This window comes from Trachurus japonicus, chromosome 1 (assembly GCF_045865225.1).
Source record: "Trachurus japonicus isolate A0001 chromosome 1, Traja_1.0".
In the NCBI taxonomy this organism is placed as follows: Eukaryota; Metazoa; Chordata; class Actinopteri; order Carangiformes; family Carangidae; genus Trachurus; species Trachurus japonicus.
Window position 1 is genome coordinate 12,002,905 of NC_140907.1, and position 18,095 is coordinate 12,020,999.

General features: G+C 42.4%; 2 protein-coding genes across 2 annotated transcripts; both read right to left on the reverse strand.

The window, feature by feature from the left end:
* Positions 1-3,008: 3,008 nt before the first annotated feature.
* On the reverse strand, positions 3,009-7,403 carry LOC146991454 (N-acetylneuraminate-9-phosphate synthase-like). The gene is made up of 6 exons (XM_085773109.1): positions 7,214-7,403; positions 6,011-6,226; positions 5,037-5,136; positions 4,220-4,374; positions 3,378-3,644; positions 3,009-3,251 (listed from the first exon to the last, which is right to left on the reverse strand). Exons 1-6 carry the CDS (start codon positions 7,343-7,345, stop codon positions 3,042-3,044), a joined length of 1,080 nt encoding a protein of 359 aa, XP_085629235.1. The 5' UTR covers positions 7,346-7,403; the 3' UTR covers positions 3,009-3,041.
* A 4,176-nt stretch (positions 7,404-11,579) lies between these two features.
* Positions 11,580-13,996, reverse strand: LOC146991455 (N-acetylneuraminate-9-phosphate synthase-like). The gene is made up of 6 exons (XM_085773116.1): positions 13,777-13,996; positions 13,441-13,656; positions 13,128-13,227; positions 12,608-12,762; positions 12,010-12,276; positions 11,580-11,808 (listed from the first exon to the last, which is right to left on the reverse strand). Exons 1-6 carry the CDS (start codon positions 13,906-13,908, stop codon positions 11,623-11,625), a joined length of 1,056 nt encoding a protein of 351 aa, XP_085629242.1. The 5' UTR covers positions 13,909-13,996; the 3' UTR covers positions 11,580-11,622.
* Positions 13,997-18,095: the final 4,099 nt, after the last annotated feature.

Here is an 18,095-nt window from a genome sequence, read left to right on the forward strand (position 1 = left end):
CAGCTTATTGGCTAAAGCTCCTTCCTGAAATAGCTCCAAGTTATATATTAGTTCTGGAGAGACCCTATGAGCAGGGACAGGCGAGGTAATCAGTCAGATCGGTGACTGCTTTTAATGTTACTGCCAGTGCTTACTGTGTTAGTGTGTGTCAGTGTGTGTTTGATAGTTGATAATACAGTGGTTATGTGTCTTCCCTGTCTGTATATGTGTTTGTTCAAAGATTGGAAACATAATATAAAAACAGTATATCTAAATACTTCTATACTGAAGTTAGAAGTGTAGAATATAAAGTTTGCTCAGTGCACTGTTGAACTGTTTTTCAAAACTACATTTATTATAAATCCTGTATTACTGGGTTTCACAGTTTCAGTGGTATGGTGATTACTTGTTCTTTTCTTTTTACAGACAAAGTTATGATAGACTGTGGTGAGGATCATGCTATCAGTGTCTGACAGAGCTGGTAATTAGCTTTATGTAGCTCCACCTTGACAGCCAGCCTGTACAACCATGACACTAGAGGCCTGGAGCTCGTGTCAGACAGACAACTTTGTATAATCCTGGGAAAATCCTCTGATTCGCAAACGCTGAGGGCTGGATTATTCCCGGCACAGTGCAGGCCACAGTAATTTATATAAAGTAACAATGGAATCATGAGGTCAGATGAGGTGTGGAGTTTGTCGGGTTTTTGACATTGGGATAAGAAATGTAAAGTTTGCTACAAAACTGGCAACACAGGCATAAACTGACCCTGAAACAGCCAGAGATAGGCCAACACTCTTGCCTGTGTAAACCCAGTCTGATATGACATTGACAATAGAGGAACAGCGCCATCTAGTGGTCCAAACACAACATTACATGCATATTTGACACAAAGAAGTTACTGTGCTAGTAGTTGTTTGTGGGGAACTGGCACAGCTGCGGTTTCAATCATCCAGCATTTTGTGATATTGAACGAATCAGATCAAAAACAGTGTGTTTCTCTTTTCTGTTATTTGAAAGAAAACACACGTTTTAAATCAAACTTTAGTCCTCATAATTGTGACCCTGTCCCCTGTTCAAAGTGCTTAGTGCTCTGCGTGCACTGGTGAGAAAATCCAAACGTGATCATCAGTGTGATGCGGCCTTCGCACACCTGCACTAACAAACACAGATGTTGTTTGTAGAAAATCAGCTGGAGACTCACAAATTCTGGCTAATGTTGACGAGCTGGATGGTCCGCACTGATATGATCCACATCCATAATATCACTGGACTCATGAGCTATGGGGCCTGTGGTGTAAAAGACTGCGATCATATTGCTGACATCAATTGTGTGAGAGAGGTGACCGTTTATACGCAATGGCAGTAACTTCATTGCAGTTGAAGGCAAATTCTCATCAGAACAGATATAGCAGAAGGGAGATATCTGCATTAGCATCATGATGCCTGCAACAAAAGTAAAACAATCAACACAGATGTACTGCAACATCACTCCCTGTCTATGTCTCTCCGAATCCACACCCATCATCTGCTCATCAAATCTAACCTAATTAGTTTATGACCTGAAATGTTTTAAACTCACTGAGATGATGCACACACAACTCTCCTTAAAGGGATAGTAGCATTTTTTAAAAGGTGGGTTGTATGATCTACAAATAGCCCCTTAGTACTTTAATTGCAGTAGAAGACTCTCTGCACTCCGTTAGCAACGCCAGCCCATAGCCCTGCCCAGAGATTTACAACATACAATGGCCCCAAATGAATGGACCCAAAGAAACGGCCTATTTTTGTGGCCTAAAAGAGGTTTTACCTGAAAAAAAAATACACAGTTCCATTGTTCGCTATAATAGAATTTTTTCCAGCCCCTCAAAGTGCAGGAAAAACACAGTTTTTTTTGGACCTAACCAACTGCTAATCGGCAGGCGCTAACCCTGGGCGGAGGGATACGCGAGTTGGTTAGGTCCAAAAAAAACTGTGTTTTTCCTGCACTTTGAAGGGCTGGAAAAAATTATATTATAGCGAACAATGGAACTGTGTATTTTTTTTTCAGGTTAAACCTCTTTTAGGCCACAAAAATAGGCCGTTTCTTTGGGTCCATTCACAACAATGTATGTTGTAAATCTCTGGGCAGGGCTATGGGCTGGCGTTGCTAACGGGAGGAGTGCAGAGAGTCTTCTACTGCAATTAAAGTACTTAGGGACTATTTGTAGATCATACAACCCCACTTTTAAAAAAAATGCTACTATCCCTTTAACGCTCTTATGTTCTGGCATAAGGTGTGATATAGTATAATTAAGAAAATGTATGCAGAAAGAACCTGTTGTGAAGATTAGCGCATGGTTAAAACCAGCCAAAGACCAAAACGATATTGCAAAGAGATGTTTCTTGTTTGTTTTATTCAGTCTCAACATTTTTTCCACATGAAAACAACACCCTAAGGTAAGTGCAGTAAGTGGACAGTGTTGGGGTGCTATAGGAAAAAGACAGAAGAATCCTGGGTGATGACAAAAACAAGGCCAAACAGAAAGTACAAGGGTTTAACTTCAGTCACTCTATTTCAGCTCAGTGAGCACAAACAAAAAGAATACACTGACCTTTGGACAAACAGATGTTGGGGTAGCAGCCTCACCTCCACGTGTTCAATATTCATTTGTAGTTGACAGTTACAGTAACTGGCTTATGTGCCACCTCAGAAAAGCACTGCATTTGTACAGTATAAGGAGCTGAAACTGCTTCTGAGCCTCTTGTACGATAATGGTGGATTGATTAAGGAGCCTATTTTCCAGAGACAGTGTGTTTTATATTAAGGCATGGTTTACAAAATAAAATGAATGCTTTGGCAATGAACCTCACTGAATGAGTTATCGTGGCAATTCACTGGTGGTCTGAGACTACAGAGTCAGAGATCTCAGCGGCACCAAACCAAAATTGCATCACACCCCTGCAGGTGTCATCTCCAGCTCCTTCAGAGTTATCTCCACAGGAAACTATTCTTTTTTTTTTTTTTTTTCTTTCAAATTAAGTGCCAATTTCTTTATTCGTGTCAAACCCCTCTTCCATCCTCAGCACTTCGCCCTCTTTCCGTAGTTGTCCACCACCCCCGGCACCAGGCTCTCGTCCTCCTCCACGTCCTCCGTCACAGTCTTACCGGCCAGCTGGAAGATGTCCTCAGCTGCGACACCCATGGGGTCTGCCACTTTTACCGTCAACATGTCCACAGTCAGGACAGTTCCTTTGGGGATTTTGACTTTTGCCACCACTGACTTACCCAACTGGTGGGAAAAGAAAGAGACAGAAAGAAAGGAAGGGAAAGAAACACATTATAATTAATATTCTCATAACAGGAACTCTCTTTCTGAGAGGTTTTTATAAATATTTTCCACAGGAGGAAATCCGACCTTATCATGGCATGGCTTTTCACAGGGCAGCATCTGCTTGAGGCCGCTGCCCAGCGCTCTCTCCACCAGTCGGATGGAGCGGACCAGCTCAGTCAGCTCAGACGGCTCCAGTGAGGCTGCGTGGTCACTTCCTTTCCACGTCTTGTCCAAAGTTATATGACGCTCAATGACCTTTGCCCCGAGAGCTACAGCCGCTACCGAGATACTGATCCCAGACTCGTGGCCCGAATACCCGATGGGAATGTCAGGGAATTCCTTCTGGTATTCCTGGAATGGGTGAGACAAGTGAATCCCATCTTATTAATCTCATATTTCATGTAGGTCATGTTTCGTGATCAGGATATACCTGTGGACAACAGACCTCAATGAAATCTGGATTTAAGTTTGTAGGACACGTTCAAATTTCAGTTCAATTAGATTATGGACTTCATCTAAAACAATTTTCACATATCAGAACAAAATAAATAATGATTCCCTTCTAATTTTCACCCAAAAACTATGGAAATACTCTCAATGAAGTCATATTTCATGTCTTGTATGTGAAATTGTAAAACTGTGCCCCACTGGCACAACAGATATTTTATCATTACAACATGAACTAACTCTTTATCAGTACCAGTGCAATTTGGACTGATTCATGTTGAATATATGGCAGCACATGTTCTCATACTCATCATTTTCCACAGTAATAAATGAGTAAACCTTTAAATTTATAGATCTGTCAAACAAACAGCAATTAATGCCATGAATCTAATCATCCTCCCGGTGTGGGAGACAACATGGCCCCCCACCGACACAGCCTCACTCTGACACTTAATAAAATCTGATTCTAGTGTATTTACAGCGATGACTCTGAGGTTGACATCCTCAGCCTCCAGAGGGTAGGCGCTGGTGCACTGCAGGATGGTGAAGTTCTGGTTGTGCTCTTTCACCGTCTTGTAGACGCGGCGCATTGTCTCCATGGACTGCATCCCACTGGACACCACCATGGGCCGACCTGACACACACATGAGGGCAGCAATGTAACGAGTGCTATGGTAAAACCTCATACACAGGGTATATACAGGAATCTTGAAGTTAATTTGAATACCTTTTTAAGACTTTTTCAAGACCTTCTCAATATTTTTCAACACCTCACCGCCACTTACATCATCATCATTTACATCAGTGACACTTTTAACGTAACAGTTTTAGTTTGTGATAAAGACTATAGACCACTATGATACAACAAGAATTAAAAATAGGCTGGGATAATAAATCAAAGGCAAAGTTTTATCAAAAAACAAAACAAAAAAACATTGCTCCACTCAAAAAACAAAAAGATCAATCTTCTTTTCTTTTTTATGTACCGGTTCATCTTTGTTTTATAATAAAATGAATAAATTCACACACTTTTACAATGTTTTTTAGGACTCAAACTCTTTCAGAAGCTAATTAAGAAAAAATACCTTGACATTTTAAGACTTTATAAAGTCGTGAAAAGACTTTTTAATACTTTTTAAGGGTCTTAATTTTCCCAAAATTGATTTATCACCTTTTAATACTTTTTAAGACCCCGCGGATACCCTGTTTTTTTTTTTTTTTAGCTCACTCATAGTTGAGATCTCTTAGTTAATGTCAACTTAAACCATTTTAGTTGTAACAGATCATCAGGCTCACCCTTTTTGGCAGTCTTCTCCAGGTAGGGGAAGTTATTGGTGTCTCCAGATCCCACTTTGAAGAAAGGCACATCAAGCTCATGGAGAAACTCCACTGCCATCTAATGACAGAGAGTAACAGATGAGATTAAACTTAAACCTGCCTGAAATGTCATCAGGCGATCACATCTTTCTTTCTTTTTGCTTTTATTTTACAGGGCAGTGAAGAGACACGGTTAGGTGAGGAGAGAGACGGGTGGAAAGACACACAGTTATATCGGCATGGTCGGGAACTTTGTCCAAAGCCACCATGGGACTTGCTCTTAAAGGGATAGTAGCATTTTTTAAAAGTGGGGTTGTATGATCTACAAATAGCCCCTAAGTACTTTAATTGCAGTAGAAGACTCTCTGCACTCCTCCCGTTAGCAACGCCAGCCCATAGCCCTGCCCAGAGATTTACAACATACATTGTTGTGAATGGACCCAAAGAAACGGCCTATTTTCGTGGCCTAAAAGAAGTTTAACCTGAAAAAAAAATACACAGTTCCATTGTTCACTATAATAAATTTTTTTCCAGCCCCTCATAGTGCAGGAAAAACACAGTTTTTATTTGGACCTAACCAACTCGCGTATTCCTCTGGCCCAGGGTTAGCGCCCGCCGATCAGCAGTTGGTTAGGTCCAAATAAAAACTGCGTTTTTCCTGCACCTTGAGGGGCTGGAAAAAATTGTATTATAGCAAACAATGGAAAAACAGGTAAAACCTCTTTTAGGCCGTGAAAATAGGCCGTTCCTTTGGGTCCATTCACAACAATGTATGTTGTAAATCTCTAGGCAGGGCTATGGGCTGGCGTTGCTAACGGGAGGAGTGTAGAGAGTCTGCTACTGCAATTAAAGTACTTAGGGGCTATTTGTAGATCATACAACCCACCTTTTAAAAAATGCTACTATCCCTTTAACCACTCGACCACCAAGCACCTCAATCATATCTTCCTTACCTCATCCATCCCAGAGGCAGTGAAGAAGATCCCGACCTCCTTGGCGTAACTCTGAAGCTCCCTGTACTGTTCATGACTGAACTCCAGATGGCGCTTGTGTTCTCCGTAGGTCTTCCCCCAGGAGTGTTTGGAGGTGTAAGGCCGCTCCAGGGCTCGCTTGTTGAATTTGTACTCTAATTCACTCTTCTGAAATTTGGCACAGTCTGCACCACAGTCCTGTGAAGATGAATATGAGTGAGTATTCAAAAGGGTTGGGATAGAAAATCCAACTGAAGAGTAAAGGACATCTGAACATGCAAAAATTAGATTTCCTTTTTTAAAACTAAAATAAAATAAAAATAAAAATCAACAAATCAAGAGTTCCCACAGAACCAAACGCAACTCTCGTGTGTGACACAAGATTGGTGGTGGTGGTGTAGAGTTATCAACACAGAGTAAATACTGAACTCGGCTATAATGTGTGAGTCAGATATGTTTGCTTTCCAGTACAATGAAATAAATGTACAAGGGCAGTAAAACACAAAGCTAGCAGCAGCCAGAAACCAAACTACCGATAGAACAAGTAGCCTATAAGTATACTCTATGTATTTATCTGATTTTACTGAACAGAAGGTAAATGGCACCTTTACTGTTTCTTTGATGCAGTTTTAAAGCCCAACAGCCACACCAACTAATAGAAGGAAACCAGACGTGTTGGCTGTATTATATTGTTGAACTGAATAAGCAAGAGCAGTCATGTTCAGTGGCTTATGTCTGAATAGAGTAGCCTAAGGCAGCTACTATGACGGGCCATGCATGAATTTTCAGACCAGACTCCAGTAGTCTCAAACTATCCTACAACAATCGGTTGCATAAGGAGCTGAACCTACACAGCAAGGTGGTGTATGACATATGAAACATACTAAACAGTGCATATTAACTCTAACCCTTATTACTGATTCTGGCTTTAAGGTTCATAATCACAAAGTACACCCGGTTTCTATTTCATTCAAACGAATGGCTCATTGGAGGAAGCTGTGGCGAGCATCATAGCCTATTAAATTGCTTAATATTTCAATGGAGTTCAGTGGAGACGTCGTTTGCACGTTCATCCGTGTGTGATTGTGTGTGTGTTTATGTGTGCAAGCTGTTTTAGATGATAGGAAAAAGCAAACCCATTCAAAGCAAACCAATTACATCGTCGTTCTGTGTGGTTTGTGTTACCTTTGCCATCTTGATCATTTTCTTGGCAATCTCAATGTCTCCCTGGTGATTTTGTCCAATTTCAGCGATGATGAAACACGGGTGGTTTCCCCCGATCATCCTGCCGGGACACAGCTCAAACTTTAGAGGCATTTTGTCCGCAGAGAAGACACGAAGAGCGGCCGGCGACAGTAGGTAATCACTTCACAGAGAACTGGACTAGGAGGAGGAGGGTGGTGATGAGTTGTTTCCGAGGATGAGCCGCCGACCGGAACTATTTCGGCGATGCACATCCGGGCCGCGAAGGACTTCCGTTTTCGTAGTTCAATCAGAGCCAGTCTATTTAGAAATTCTCTGGTTCAATGTAGAAACGGCTCAAATAGCCTATTACAGTAAACGGATGAAAGTGAAAAAGTGGGCGAATAAATTTGTAGTCAGTCCATCATATGTCGTTAAAATGCAAAATATTTAATTATTAAAATTAAAACTAAATAAATAAATAAATAGGCGCCAACCCCTAGCTTTACACACATTTTTTTTTTTTACCGATTTTATGTGCCTCTCAAATTTGAATAGAAAATTGTTTAAAGGTGTACAGAAAAGAAAACTGAATTTGAGCCCACTCTGGATCATAAAATTAATGTAATAACTCATCTATCAGACGATGTAGGCCAACTTTGTGCAAAATTCTATTTTTGAGTAAATCCGGGATGAAGTGTATTTTTTTTTCTCATTGGATAATGCAGGCGCACGGATTATACGTCAGCCTGTACACGATTCACCAGCCACTGATATTGGATCCGTCATTCAAACGTCTGAGACACGCACACACACACGGAGCTCGGTCTCGCCCCAAGCTTTGAATATCCCGCCCGCTCGATAACGACCAATCAAATTCGTTTCCCTTACTCGGGTAAATTCGTGTTGCAGCTCGTGACAACTCGGCGCGACAAACAGGACAAACGGCCATTTCTGTACAAAAATAAAAATAAAACCAGACAGCCATGTTTATAGTCATGTTTATTTACAAAATGAACAACACACAATCATTTATGGCCACCTGACACACCTTAAAAATCAACACAGGGTGTAGGTAAATTCCCAGTTACTTAATGCCCCACCAATACATTTAGGAAGTCATTGAAACCCATTCAAACATATAACCACATCTCACGCTAAAATTGTGATTTACAGTTGGGGTTAAGTAGGCAGGGACAGATCATTCTAACAGAAATAACATTCACAGACTGTACTTCTCTCTTAGAGGCCTGTGGCGTGCAGAAAGTAGCCTATAGGCTATGCAATGCAGGGATGCAAATGTAGCCGGCGCAAATGTGTTCCCATTATGCAAATGTCCACAACATTTAAGATGTAGTAGCCTACACATCACACTATAGCCATGCAATCCCATTGTCTGCCTTTTGGTTTGAGAATATCTTAAAAAATATAGTGTTGAGTATCCAAGTAGCTACAGAGTTGGTGTAAAACTGGCTTGGCACAATATCATGGCACATCTTGAAATTACTGTCTTGTTAAAGGGATAGTTCAACATTTTGGCAAATTGGCCCATTGCCATAATCGCTATAGTCATAGCAGTAGGTTCATTACCTTTAAATTGTAGGTGTAAGCTATTTTCAGTACGGCGGAGCGCAGCAGCTGGCTGCTCAGAGCTACGCTATGGAGGCTAAGGGAATTTCTTGGTTTCCCTCATTAAACTCATCAAATTCAACATCCCAAAACTCCACAGCGCTTTTGTAGACAAGTTGTGACCTGCACAACCACCACGCTATGAGATAATGACGGAACGATACGAAACGGAGCCGTTTTCGAGGTAAATACAGGGTAAATACGGAGACTGCTTGCTGAAAAACTGTCCCTGAACGCAACGCGCATCAGCGGTTTTGTATGAATTTACCTCGAAAACGGCTCCGTTTCGTATCGCTCCGTCATTATCTCATAGCGTGGTGGTTGTGCAGCTCACAACTTGTCTACAAAAGCGCTGTGGAGTTTGGGATTTTGTATTTGATGAGTTTAATGAGGGAAACCAAGAAATTCCCTTAGCCTCCATAGCGTAGCTCTGAGCAGCCTGCTGCTGCGCTCCGCTGTACTAAAAATAGCTTACACCTACAATTAAAGGTAACGAACCTACTGCTATGACTATAGCGATTATGGCAATGGGCCAATTTGCCAAAATGTTGAACTATCCCTTTAAGACACCTTTTTTTTTTTTTTTTTTTTTTTTTTTACAGCCGTATCACATTCCTATTCAGACCTGTAGGCTATAATGAATTTGTCTTTCAAACGTCTCGTCTATAACTAAGACACACAAACCGAACACATAGCCTAGTCTACTTCTTTTTTTTTCTTCCATCAGCAGTCTCTGCTTATCTGTCTGTTTACACCAGCGGCGCCGGATTCATTTTAGAGGTGGGGGGGCCATGGAGGTTGGGTTGTTACGGGGCATAGATTTACACACTCACTGTCGGTGCAATAGTCATTTGTAGTGTCCGGTCGTGATGCGTAATACCAGCACAATGCATGCGTAATCCCCCTCCTCCAGCATCTCCCAGACCGTCATGCCTACCGTAACTTCTCAAAAAAAAGAAGAGAAAAAAAAGAAAGCCCTATACTCCGGTCTCCTGTGCTGGTCTGGCTGCAGGTTTAAGTAAATAAAATGTTGTGAATACACCTCTTAAAGCCCGTTTGAGCAGTTTCTATAAACTGCTAGGTTCTCAACGACCCGACCCGGTCCGATCCAGGTGTTGAAGCCTGGACCTGATGCAGCCGGACTCACGAGCAGTCTCTCAGCTGGACCACGGCAAAAATAAAAAAATAAAAGAAGCCCGTGGTCCGACCTGACCCAATTTTTTAAATCAGAATTTTAATAATAGAAAACATCATTTGTGAATTTGAGATCTCTAAAATATTAGTAATGTTACTTTTACCATGCATTTAGTTTTTCTGTAGGTAAATTAATCATCATGGATCAAGCAGAAAATCAGCCTTTGTAAAAGCAGAAGTAACAGTTTATGAGCACTCATCAGGTCTGTGGCGCATCAGTCTGCAGCGGCTACTTTTCACCTCTTATTCTTGTCATTCATGTTTTAATAATAGGAACAATGCTTAAGGTCAACGTCTGCTTAGACAGACGTTTGGACTTTATGTAGCTAAATAACTTTGTCTCAGTCCGTGACTGTGCTCGCTTCATAAAGACAGCTGTTATAGACCACTCGGGCCAGCTGTGGCCACAGGAGTTATTACAATGTTTCCATTTTGTTGTTTTCTGCGTCTCTTCTTTTTCTCACAAGTTATGGTTTTTACTGGCAAAACGAGCCAGTTAGAAATGAATAAAGGAAAAGAAAAAATAATATCCAGGAGACTTTGTCCCGTCCTCAGGACGTGCGCGAGGGAGGATCAGCTGGTGGCTCAGGTTTGGTGATGTCATGGCTGTCAGCTGCACATCTGTCAGCAGGTCCGCTTGACCGCTCCACACACACTTCACAAACTTTAGGAATAAGCTAGATGGTGATTTTGTAAACAGACAGTGACATGCTGGAAATAAGCAGACACCATACTCGCCCTAGTTAATATTGATTATTGAATTACTGTACGTAACGTCATAAATCTCTTGCCGCTGTAGTCCGGTTCATCACCTGGCATGTACGTCATCTCCAGGTGAAACGACTGTAACAACTGTAAAACACCTGGAATTGATAATAACTAAAGGCATATCACCAAGCTGAACTAGGCTATTAACATGTCAGGTTAATTAATCTTTTCCTCGCATTTTTTCAAAGTAAACTTCCCTTCGCTCACCGGCAGAGCAGAAGTTGCACTTCCTGAGATGGTGCACTTGGTCAGAGGCGAGACGTTCTAATATTGATTAATTAGGAAGGACTTTGACTTGGTCCACAGTGTTTGTGGATGAAGCCTACAGGATGAGAAGGTGACGAAGGTGAAGGTGACTAATAAGCGGAGGGAGGACGACGGAAGCCGGAGAAGCTTCGTTCAGCTGTGCATTCACGTGGGCACCATATGGCCGGAGAGACTTGAATTGGGACTACTTAGCCTACTGGGCTGCACTACAGACAGAGTAGCATTAGATTTGATTTTAAATGAAAGATTCTTCTAGCCTATGTTTTATTTGTTTATTTCATTTGATGTGGGTGGGACCGGGGGAATTATTGAAACCGGGATAGCGGGCTATGGTGATCAGTGATCGGTAGAGCAGGGCAGGGGCGTAAAGTGGGGGGGCCAATGGCCCCTTGGCCCCCCCCATTCCGGCGCCCTTGGTTTACACTGCATCACAACCTGTAAGCCTTCCTCTTGTCTGTTTCTCTCTCTGTCTCTCATTCTCTGTCTTTCAATCCCTCTCTCGGTCAGTTTGCCTGTCTGCCTACCTCTTTCTCCCAACCTTTGTAGATGTTCCTTTATTCTATCATGCTTCCCAAAATGCTGTCGTCCTCCTCCACGTCCTCATTCAGCTTCTTGCCCACCAGTTGCTGCATATTCTCTGGAGGGATTCCTTTCGGCTCGCCAACTTTCACTGCAAACATGTCAAGGCTCAGCAACGCTCCTTTGGAAATCGCCACCTTGGCAACCACTGACTTGCCCAACTGGGACAGCAAACACAGAAAGACAAAGAAAAAATATAGTTTTACCTTACGGTTAACAGACTTGGCAAACTGGATGCCCAACTTTGCTTCAGTGGTTACACATCATTCAGATCTATGGGTGAGTGATACCAAAGAATTTGGTTTCAATCTGAGAGTGAAAAATCAGAGCAGGAGGAGGCAGCCTGATGGAGTACAACCAACCTTGTCGTGGCAGCTCTTTTCGCAGGGTAGCATCTGCTTGACAGGTGATCCCATGGCCATCTCCACCTGTCGGATGGCTCGGACCAGCTCTTTCAGCTCTGAGGGCTCCAGGGAAGCTTCATGGTCATTTCCCTTCCAGGTCTTATCCAGGGTCACGTGGCGTTCAACGACCTTCGCCCCCATTGCCACTGCAGCAACAGTGATGTAGACCCCCTGTTCGTGCCCAGAATATCCAATGGGAACATCTGGAAATTCCCTCTGATATTCCTTCAGCAGAAGAGTGAAACATATGTGTATTTGCCACTAATGTGTATCTTTTTATATGCTGATGCTGATATTATTTGTGTTTGTCAATGATATAACAATGATGTCAGTGATATCAGATGACACTCTGCCAAGTGGATTGAAGCTATTGTTGAGCTTGTTTTTGTCTAGACATAACATTCATGGTCACGCCCAGTTTGTCTTCTAGATGAACTAAACTGATTATCAATTTTCAATTGTAACCATCTTTCATGTTTCTAAATGTATATCTAAATGTAGTGAACAGGTGCATAAAATTCAAAGGGTTCAAAGGGTTCAAAGGCTTTCATGGTACCTTGATCACTCTGAGGTTGACATCTTTAGGATCCAGAGGATAGGCACTGGTGCACTGCAGGATGGTGAAGTTCTGGTTGTGGGCTTTCACGGTCTTGTAGACCCGACGTATCGTCTCCATGGACTGCATCCCAGTGGACACCACCATGGGACGACCTGACACACACAGATCAGTACATCAAGAAATGGAAGAAAACAAGAAAGACAACACCTGTGACCATTTTGCATGTTTTTCATTGAAGGAAATTGTCAGATAGGCACCATTTATCCCCGTGGTTTAGTTTGGCCACTCCTAGAATTTACATATTGAGGTGTGGTTAAAAGGTTGCTTGGGTTTTCCCTCTTATAACGCTCGGTTAAAGAGAGAAGACAAATTAAATGGAATCTATTCTAACCTTTCAGCATGTGTGACAGCAACATTTTAGGGGCCCCACCCTAACCTTCACATGTACTTCAGTTTTTTTGTTTGTTTTTTTGTTGAGAGAGAGAGATGTGATGTTATATGTTGTACAGCTGTGTACCTTTTTTGGCTGTTTTTTCCAGATAAGGGAAGTTGTTGGCATCACAGGAAGCAACTTTGAAAAAAGGCACATCCAGCTCATGGAGGAACTCCACAGCCATCTGTGGAAATCAACGTGGTTAGGACACAAACCCACTGTATGTACTCTGTTCTTAAGTGCTTTCAAGTGATGGCAATTGAATCTTCTAAGATGTTGGGTATTTCTACTTGATCCTGAGGAATACAATAATGTAAGGAAAGCCAGTATGTCAAAATATATTGTGAATCAAAGTGCACCTAACAGATATCTGCTCTATATAGATTAATTATGTTACCTCATCCATGCCAGAGGCTGTGAGGAAGATGCCGATCTCTGTTGCATAGTTTTTCAACTCCCTGTACTGATCATGGCTGAACTCCAAATGACGTTTATGATCGCCGTATGTTTTGCCCCAGGAGTGTTTGGAATTGTAGGGGCGCTCCAAGGCTCGCTTACTGAATTTGTGCTCTAATTCACTTTTCTGGAACTTGGCACAATCTGCACCACAGTCCTGAGATGACAGGGATAGGAGAAGAGAAGAGACTGGATTAATTTTGACAGATTAAAGCAACAATATTCTTAAAATAAATAAATAAAAATAAACAGCCACAGTTTAACCTTCTTAATTTACCTTTGCCATTTTGATCATTTTCTTGGCAATCTCAATATCTCCCTGGTGGTTTTGTCCAATTTCAGCTATGATGAAGCATGGGTGGTCGCCTCCAATCATTCGACCGGGACACAACTCAAACTGCAAAGGCATTCTGGTGGCGAAGGTGAAGAGGAGTCAGGATTCTCAAAGCCTTTCAGGTGAAAGATGCCAAGTGATGCAGCGTCCTTCAGGTACACAAATGAGTAGGAAGATTTGGAGTCACAATGAGCTTTTTATAGCACCTGAGTGATCCCACCTACACACACACCACACACACACACACACACACACACACACACACACACACACACACAACACACACACACACACACACAACACACACACACACACACACACACACACACACACACACACACACACACACACACACACTGGTTTACTGGTGCTCTGAGAGCAACACACCCAGCAAACAAGAGAACAACAGCTTTAATTCTTTATGTTTTTTTAGATGTTGTGCAGGCAGACTGAATGCACAAAACAAATAATGTAATGTTCTATAGAGCTAAAACAGTCTCATAAATGCACAAAAGAAGATTCACAAATGCATTTGGGGATTTATATGTGACTCAAAACACAAATATATTTTTTGGGCCCTAGTTTGGTGGCGCAGCGCAGGTGGCGCAAGGTAACGCAGCTGGTCTAATGCAAGTTTCGACCAGCGCAGCCTAGCGCAAAGTCAGATTGGAAGATTGGCAGATCGCGCTGCGCTGAGATAGGCGTGGCCGCGCAGCAGGGGGAGGCGTCACAGATTCAGCTTGGTGCAGTGGAAGTTTTGTGCGAAAATGTCCCGCCGAGGTTGCGCTGAAAGCTCGCCACCTCCAACCAGGTCTAATCTCAGCGCAGGGCGGAGCGCAGCAGGTGCAGTGGAAGTTTGGCTGACTGACCTGCAGTGCACACACGTCACCAAGACCTCACAGGCAGATCTCCACAGTTCCAGACACATTTCAATGCAATAAATATCCACAATAACCACTATTTAATGCAACTAACGGAATCAACACGTGAATTTATATCTATATAGATTGTCCCGTCACATCTGACGTCAGATCAAAGCAGAGATCAAAGGCTGTCGGTGCGTAAAGGAAACTCCACCTGAATTAACACAGCAGGGACGAACTGGCACTGAAAAGCAGCTGTGGATGTCCCAAAAGCAGGACTGAGGGTGGATGACTGCATGTCGCTGCCGTGTCGAGATACCACTCTGCCCTTGTGATGATCGCTTTATTTATTTATTTACTTATTAATTCATGAGCGGAGAGCGACCGCATCACGCAGCCGTAATGAAAAACAAAACACAAATCTTCATCTCTCTTAGCCCACCACAACAGCCTCGGTATCAGATAGTCAGTATATAGCCTACTACAGTATACTCAGCATCTCTATCACAGAAAAAAAAGAGAGGAGGACAGAGAGAGAGAGAGAGGAGGACAGAGAGAGAGAGAGCGTCCTTTACGCTGATTTCATTCCGCATGGTGTTTGTTTATGTTGTGATTAGTGTAGCCTACACCTCTCATCTTGCTTACACAGGGTTTGAATAAATGTGAGTTTCTTTATTAGTTTATTAATTGTTGTTTCTTACATTGGGCAGCCGTTCTCAGTGTATCAGATCAATCCTGGTTAAGTATATTAGTAAACTCATTATTGGTCACTCTGAGCTCGGACCTCCGGACCAAAACAGCTGTTTCCTCCTGGGAGAGGTTCGGCCTCTGGCGTCGCTGTCTCCTCCGTCCATGTCAAAGTATAAAATGACAAACTTGCAGTGCGCATCACCCGCAGCGCAGTTAAAGGTGAGGAGAGGAGCTCCTTTGATTGGTGAAGATCCGAATCGGCTGTGTTAATCCCACTTCTCCTCCTCCTGTCTCCCTCCTGCCCTCTCTCCTCCCTCTTTGCCGTTTGCGCCGGTGGGAGGGACGAGGGGAGGGATTGCGCAGGTCTAAGTCGGACTGCATGGCCCACCAATCTTGCGAAATGGACCTGGGCCACACCTCGTTGACGTGGCGAAGCTGCGCTGATGTTAGACTTCACCTGGTCTAAGAAACTAGGGCCCTTAATGTTTATGTTTCATTAAGTAAAAAAAAGACGAGATTCATAAACATATTTCTGATGCACACACAAATAGAAAAAAAAATTGCAAATGTAAAAGTATTTGCAATCTTCATCAAATACATATTTGGAGCTTGTTACATTGATATATGAACTGTCGGAGCTGCACAAAGTGCTTTTTTGTTTTTTTTGTAAACCTCGCTGCATTTGTGTGTGAGACTTTTGAGACTCCCCTGACGTGACAAAAACGTGTAAATGTCTCCCTCCTTTACAGCCAATCACGTGAGTGTCTCACCATGAGATTGCTTACATTCAGAACCTTCAGTGTAAATTTTTACAGTTGATTACAGGCAATAAAAAAAGAAAAGGTTGGGAACCCCTTGCCCTGCCCATATTATCTTCCTGGATTTTACACACAATCTGCAAGGCAGGGGTTCCCAACCTTTTCTTTTTTTCTTTTTTCTTTTTTATCACCGCTTACATCCAGAAGAAAACTAAGAGTAAGGAAAGTTGATCATTCACTGGATCAACCGACTACAACCTGACGTTACTCTGTCAGTTTTCAGTTTCGCTGCCAAGAGCGCGTCCTGCTCCCATCGGTGTTCTGTCGATTTCTGCTACTTGTGATGGAAACAGGAAATAATATTGGTGGATTATTAACCAGTTGGAGCTGGATGACTAATGGTGCTGACTGTTTGGACACAAGGTAAGAAATATTTCCTGGAGGTCTGATTAGCTGTGTCTCTGCTGAGGACTTGGGTGTGTGGTGGACTGAGATCAGATTGTTTTATATTATTTTTTGAGGTCAAGTTCCCTTCCTTATTTTATACATAAAAGAGTAAGAGTAAAAAGAGTTCACATTATCTCACTTAAAATCCAGAGTCCCCCATATGGGGGACTTGAAGACATGCATAACAATAACAGAGCCCCCAGTGCACTGATTATGAAAGAATATGGCCATATTATATGTCAAATTAAACAGCAGAAGCTGGGCTACAACGTGTAAAAACCATGTTTATATGACCCAAACACAGCCCAAACACTACTCAAACAAACAACTAGACATCAAACTTCATAAAGCACCTCTGTGTGGACCCAGTCGCCACATTTCTGGCTCGTATACAACTGTACATTATGCAAAACACATCAGCGACCTCTCATCTGAACGTAAACATCAGGGCGTCACCCAACAACAGCTGCTAACACAGCAGCTAGCAGCAGCACGGCAGAGGGAGAAGACAACAACCAGCAAAGTCGAGCAAAAACAGACACTGCGTGGCCAAAACATGGTCGTACATTTGCTCTTACCTTTGCTGTTTTGCCGTGAAAAGGTTGTGTTATGGGTAAATCCACAATATTTCCAGTTGAACTCTGCCTAGTGTTTACATCTGAATCAGCCGGGCCGAAGCCAGACGGCTCTAGGACCCTACACGGAAGCCTGGTGCGCGCGCATACAACCCCACGTTGGCCTGCACGTGGATCTGCTGATCTGACTGGTTCATGGCTGTCACATGGCTGCAGGTGCGGCCAATCACATCGACGTGGGTCTAGCGTCATTCCTCTCTCTCTATTGGTTAAAATGAGCCGCCACTCACTCGAATCGACCACTGCGCTGCAGAGATAGAGGCTGAAAGCCAAACCCACCCAAACAAGCTTCTCTGAGCTGCACAGGGCGCAGAGACAATGAATACAGCATGTTAGTTATTTCCAATCGGTTCCAGTAGATTTATTTTCAGTTAGTTTATCCAAATTGTGTGAAAATAAAGATTAAACAATAGTTTATAGTAGCAGGTGGTTCCAAGCTGTGCCAAAAATGGACATTTTGGAAAGTTCGCCTGGATATTTTGTAGTAAAATCTCAATAATTTTGTCCTGCTTCAATTAATCAGAATCAACCACTGCAGAGACAATGTTCACATGTTGTACAATGATTTTATAGAGAGTTTGAGCTTCATCAGCATTATTCTAAAGGGCACTCATCAAAAATATGATTTTTTTTTAGGCGAATATTAATTTTTATTAATTTTTTTCTGTGTGTCATCTTCATTTACTCTTTACCAGTAACAGATATACTGACATTTACACATCTCAGCAATTCCTCATTTTTTTCCCTTTACTATGACACCAAAAGTATTCAAATATACCTTGTGGTTGCAGAGATATACTCATTTTATTATGGATATGCAATTTTCGAGAAAAGGCCTAAAAAATAGGCCTGATTTATTATGCTCCTTT

Coding starts and splice junctions, on each gene's coding strand:
- LOC146991454 (XM_085773109.1), bottom strand. CDS start 7,345: ATGCCTCTAAAGTTTGAGCTGTGTCCCGGCAGGATGATCGGGGGAAAC. Junction 6,227..7,213: donor AAATGATCAAGATGGCAAAG/GTAACACAAACC, acceptor TCATCTTCACAG/GACTGTGGTGCAGACTGTGC. Junction 3,645..4,219: donor TCAACCTCAGAGTCATCGCT/GTAAATACACTA, acceptor CACCCATTCCAG/GAATACCAGAAGGAATTCCC.
- LOC146991455 (XM_085773116.1), bottom strand. CDS start 13,908: ATGCCTTTGCAGTTTGAGTTGTGTCCCGGTCGAATGATTGGAGGCGAC. Junction 13,228..13,440: donor CAGCCTCTGGCATGGATGAG/GTAACATAATTA, acceptor TGATTTCCACAG/ATGGCTGTGGAGTTCCTCCA. Junction 12,763..13,127: donor GGAAAAAACAGCCAAAAAAG/GTACACAGCTGT, acceptor TGTGTGTGTCAG/GTCGTCCCATGGTGGTGTCC.